General features: G+C 38.3%; 1 protein-coding gene across 1 annotated transcript in view; it reads right to left on the reverse strand.

Annotated features, from left to right (window-relative positions):
• yap1 (Yes1 associated transcriptional regulator) overlaps nt 1–5,799 on the reverse strand; it is a 39,818-nt gene extending 34,019 nt beyond the window's left edge. The window contains exons 1-2 of the mRNA XM_012875229.3: nt 5,144–5,799; nt 2,085–2,320 (exon numbers count right to left, since the gene is read on the reverse strand). Of these exons, the coding sequence (XP_012730683.2) occupies nt 2,085–2,320; nt 5,144–5,344 (437 nt within the window). The 5' untranslated portion in view covers nt 5,345–5,799. The remainder of the gene's footprint in view (nt 1–2,084; nt 2,321–5,143) is intronic.
• Nucleotides 5,800–6,000: the final 201 nt, after the last annotated feature.

Genomic DNA, 6,000 nt, shown 5'->3' on the forward strand with positions numbered 1-6,000 from the left:
AAAAGAGCAGGAATGACATCTACTGAGCTCAAATCTTCTCTAAACATGAGCTGCAGAACTTTCGAAAAGGTCAGGAACATTTCACAGAGACTGGTTTATATTAACATAAATTGTTGACATTACATCATTTTTTATGAATAATTCAAATGATCTGTACACAGAGCTACACAGAGTAGATCCTTTGAACAACTTGGAAATATGGAGAGTACTAAACAGAAAGAAAAAAAACCTTCCCACTTCATTTAGACATTTCAGTTTTGTGGCAAACTGAAATGCCTCTTACTAAGTTGGTACCTATAAGTCTACTTTGAATCGGCGATGTGAAGACGATCTGCGGCTTAGCGGACGAGTATAGCGGGACTGTCTGTCCTTTGCTGCCTGGGGTAACTACAGTGGTCCATTGTTTCTACTGAAACCTGAGACCAAGGAAAGGAACTCCACATACAGCAGAGGTCCCTCAAGACTTCTCTCGTATGCAGACGCCACCAAATTCAATAACCTACAATCTAACTTTTGCAATTGTCTCCGTCTGAGCACACTGGCCACTATTGTAGTTAATTTGAATGTTATTGTCAACACAATGCATAGAGGAGAACTGCAGTATACCAGAGAGGGATCTTCTTTGGTAACTGTGACAATTCTTGACCTTTACTGAGAAGTAAATATGTTTAACCCTATAACACATTTCAAGATTTTAATCTGGTGTTGTAAAGAGGTATGAGCTATACCACAAGACGTCGCTGCATTTATCAGTTTAAAAACTTAAAAAACATCCTGGCTATAACTTTGAACCTCAATATTGTGTTTTTGTATTATCCCTGGGGGGCAAATTATAAAAAACAGATTTTAAAGCTATTTTCTACACTTTAAGCCCTGTGAAAACATCACAGCTGGATAACTGCTAGCAGCTACTGTGGCAAAAGTTAGCATGTGCAAGTTTGTCTTTGAGCAAATATAATGGGCGATTTTTTTTATTCTAATAAATTAAGTAAAACTAATTAAGTATAGATTATTTAATCATCTTTAGTTCAAAATCTAAAATACTTTACACCAATAAAATCTGAACATTGAAAATAAATACACAACATATAGATGAAATTTTTACCCCGTGTGTGTGAACACAAATAGGGAGAATCTTCCATTTAAAAAATAAATAAAATAAAGACCACTCACTTTTAAACAAAGGTAAATACCACAACATCTATACCAGGGACACCTGCATCAGCACAAAATCTTTTCTTGATGTTGTAAAGCAAATATAGTTTTCTTTCACCTCTCCTGAGCTGGATGTACCATCATGTTCTTACTAACAAGGTATTAGCAACATATAACAACATCACTTGTTGCTAACAATAATAACACAAATGTTAAGGATGTCCTGATCCAATCACTGCCTTTTTAAATAGTTAGTTGGAAAGCCCCCTGTGATTTATGTGCCAAACCTCCAGAAAGCAAGAAGTTGTCTTTTCTGTACAGCTTCCTAATTACAGCACATTTGTTTATATATAAAGAAATAATGTATTTGCGATCACTGCTTTCCCCTACATGCAGAAAGCAGCTGAAACACTAATCTGTAAGTTTTATGATATTCAAAGCACAAGGTTTACGAAGCAGAGGGACAACTTTTTCCTTTCATTCTGAACAACATTTAATTAACTAAATATACATTTAAATAAGTTTCAACCAAAAAGTGACCAACAAATCAGATCAGAACAGCGAGTAAACATGCTAACGTTAGCCTAGCGCATCAGAAAACTGCCTTAAATAAAATAAATTGCTCACAGCACCATACGGAGTTAGTCAAAGAGTAACCAATGTACAACGAGCATATGGCTGCATAAACCTCAGTTAAGTGCCAAGATAAAAAAAAAGGCAGGAATTGTACATTTTATAGTCAAGAGAAATAGCAATAAACTTTACTGTGGTAACTTACTACCCTTTAAAGCCACACCGTTTTCAAAACTGATGTTCCAAACCAGCTGAAAAACTTTGCATTTTTTTTCTCTGAAGTTGAAAAGATTCCAAATTTTTTGGAGAATGGCAAAAAAATTAATTAAAAAAAAAGGTGCCGCAAACATACTTACTTAAGAAAGTACCTCTGGCCAGAGTGAGTCTTGGCCATCTCCCACCCTGCTGGCAGGGGCATGTCATCTGGAATCTCATAAGAAGATTGACGGAGATGTTGAGGAGAGGCACCCGCAGAGGCCATTCCAGAGAGGGAGCCACCAGAAACAGCTCCCAGCTGCAGGGAGGCTGGGGAGGAGTGTGCTCGGACGTGGTGGGGGGTGAGCACGCCGCCGCTCCCAGCATCAGTGCTGGCCTGTGGAAAGGTTTAGAAAATACTATATCAATTCACATGTTTCATTTCATTTTTTTCATCATACATTTCAAATTTGTCCTTGTTTTGAATAGTTTACTAGTTCTATAATATGAATAGAATATTCTATCCGTAACTACTAAAAAGGATTTACGCACCAACATGTTGGTGAAGATTTTCAGTCATCCAGGTTATGATCAATCCAAAAAAAAAAAAAATAAATAAAGCTGGACTTCTACTCAGTCAGAAGCTGAAGACTTTTCGCTTCCCATCCAGGACGCTTTCTCAATTTACACACCAACATTTATAAAGGAATTCTGGAGACCATTAAAGATTAGCTAATAAATTCACTGAAATGGTAATCAAGCATATTCGTCTGTAAAACGTACTGTTTAATATTGGTTGAGTTCCAACAACTTTTACTGCTTTGTTTTTCTCATCCTACTAAAAGATGCTGATTAGAATTTAACTGAAGATATTGGTAGAGTCAACCGTTATTCTCATTTTTCAAATATGGCGCCAGCAGAAAACTTGAAGGTTAAGGTTAAACAAGTTATATTCTGAGTGAACATATAATCCAAGTGAAGAGTTGTAGACTGTCATATTACTTTTGTTTGAGAAACCTTCTGTGTTGGAGCAAGAGTTTTAGTTTGTATCCAGCTTTGCTAGTAAAGCAACAGCGCTACTGCTAGCATCAAACTTGCCAAAAAGCTAATCTTGTTAACTCTGAGGCAGTTTCGGTCAATAACCCTCACAGCTGTGGTTCTCAGGGAGAAAACATTATCATGCTAGCTTGTGAGAACCGATTTTACAACCATTTTAGTGTGATCGTATGCACTGACAAGTTTAGTGATAGCATCAATGCTAAAGCGAAACTCGTTAGCAAGAAGAGCATCTGAAGCCTGAGGCAGTTGTTGCTAATGAGTGGCACGCCTTAGCTGTGGTTGTCAGGGTAAAGATCTACAGGTCACCTTGCTAGGAGAGATTATATGCCTTAATCACAAACCAGTTCTTATGTTTTGTTTCTTCTTAACCTGGAAATGCAAACCAGATGAGCAAAGTGATATTCATAATTAGTTACTAGTTAACTTGCAGTCCAGTTTTAGTCGAAAAATATTCAAGCAAGAATATTTTTAAAAAGTTGTTAGGAAATGAATAAGTGTGTTTTAGCGGTTGAACATACACCATTTCTAATCAGAAGTAATAAATAAAATCTACTTACTTATATGTCTGTTACACCAATTTCATTGAGTACGTTTGCTGTTCATAAGTAAAACAGCTTTGTTTCCTTAATAATGTGATGCCACTGGGGAGCAAGTACTTTTTACCCATATGGACAAATATCCAAGATCCTATCTTTACCAAAATTGTGGTACAACCTCTGACAATACTCTGGTTTCCTTTAGTAATATCCAGAGACAACATTGCTATCATTATCCATCCATCATGAGCTATACATGCTTATCTGGGCAAGGTTGTGGGGAGACTGGTGTCGACCTAAACCAATCAGCGGGGGGGAGTTGGGGTTGATACGATTGATATGATAGCGTAAGACATATGTGATGTGCTGTTGGCAGTGGGTTTTGCTTCATCAACAACTTTTTACAAAGGGATGTGAATTGGAGAGCTTTTCCAGACCTACCTGTAAAAGCTGATGAGAATGGCACTGAACCAGGAAAATTTAAGCATGAAGTTGGATTAAAAAAACAAAACACTTCAAATCAAAACGTAACTGTGATCCAGTTCCAAGGTCGAAAAAAAAAAGCCACGGGCTCTGCTAACCACTAAGCTCAGTGCCTAGGGTTAACTGACTGCGATTAAAAAAAACTAAATCTGTGTTCCAGCACTTGTTACTTTCAAACAGTGCAGCATTTCCAAAAGGATGGTGTACGGTACTTTATGTAAAAATAATTAGATAAAAAGCCTGTTTTTCAATATTTTTTTATTATTTCAGCAGTTGTATTCAAATTTGGATCAGGGCAAGCAACCTCCAACTATCCAGCTTTCCAACTTTAGACTTTTCTGTAGGTTTTATATAGACTGTATAAGTTTGTTGTGCCTATTTCATTAAGGTTTTATATAAAACCTTACAGAAAAGAATGCCTTTATGAAATAGGCACAACAAACTTATACAGTCTCTGTCATGTTCTACTTCTGTTTTCCAGTCGGTACGGTTGTGCTTGGAAAACTTAGTATTTGCTCCGCTGGAATGTGTTATAAAAGTTTGAGAGTCAGCGGCCTGGAGAATGGACTGACGGCCTGAGAGGAAGAAAAAAAAAATCTCACTGCAATGCCCGCGCACGCGCACTAATTACGTAAAATTTCAGCTTTAAGGAGGGCGCTCAGTAGGGAGACGAGTCCGAAAACGCTATCAGTGTTGCGCACACACACACACACACACACACACACACACACACACACACACACACATCAACTTAATTGTGTCGATGTTATTTTTGATCCTCAACAAACAAACAGACACAATAATACATACGTCCCTTCGAATCACTCATCCTAATGGAAAACAATTATTCTCCCACTTTAATTGGACCCATTTAGTTATTTATTTTCAACTTGTCTTATCAAACGTGCCACTTGGAAGGTGCGTTGCGAGGCTTAAAACATTACAGCGGGCAAATAGGTTTTCGTTTATTAAAAAACGAAAACTAAGTTTACCAGTCTGTGAAGAAAATGACCTGAAAACTGTTGCGTTTTGAGTGAAACTGTGTTGGCGAGGCACTAAGGCCCACAGGAAGGCCCCAGCTTAAACTTTGATTTCTGAGCCGCAGCAGAAGGAAAAAAAAAAAAAAAACAGGAGGGGCTTACTTGTCTGGAGTGCGACTTGGGCTCTGGGGGCTTGAAGAATGAGTCCGGCAGTTTCCTCATCCTCATGGGCAGGGAAGCGGGGACGTTGGAGTTTTTCGGATTCATCACGCTGTTAAAAAGTAGCTCCAGATCCGTCTGCGAGTCGCCCCGTACGTGGATGATCTGGTGTCCGGCTGGAGGGTTGTGTTGGTTCGGATCCATTTTGCTCCAGTAAATAAATAAATAATAATAATTATGATAATAATAAAAAAAATAATAATAAACAACTTTCGGCCAAACTTTTTTTTCTTCTTCTTCCTTTCAACTGTCCCGAAAAGTTAAAGCGCAGAAGCCCAAGTTCAGAGAAAACTTGGGCCAATCCCAGAACTTTTTTTGACACGCAGCAGGAAATCTGGAAAATCTCGACGGGGTCTCAGTGAAACATATCCAGAGTGATTCAAAATCAAACGACAACAACAACAACAAAAAAAAAGTTCAGGTCAAAAGTTGCTTATTTTCTTCCAAACTGTGTTAGCTGTCAGAATCTGCAGTAAAAGGCAGCGGTTTCCCGTCGTTTCCTGCTGGCATTCTTGTAAATGTAACAAAGCGCATATCTGCTGCTCCACTCAGGAATCTGTGTTGTCGTCCCGGCCCAGCTCAAAAAAAAAAAAAAAAAAAAAAAAAAAAAAGCAGCTAAAACCGCAGAGGCAAACCGCAAAACACTGAAAAAAATACACGGCGTGAACGTGTGGCTGAAGGAGCCCTGCGCCTCTTCGGACGGTTAAATCCGGACTGTCTTCGGATATATTTCAGTAAAACATCTTTTTAGGCTGGACAAATCTAAGCTCCTCACTGATTCAGGGAGAAAAAAAAGGGTT

The sequence above is a fragment of the Fundulus heteroclitus genome, chromosome 18 (assembly GCF_011125445.2).
Source record: "Fundulus heteroclitus isolate FHET01 chromosome 18, MU-UCD_Fhet_4.1, whole genome shotgun sequence".
Taxonomy (NCBI): Eukaryota; Metazoa; Chordata; class Actinopteri; order Cyprinodontiformes; family Fundulidae; genus Fundulus; species Fundulus heteroclitus.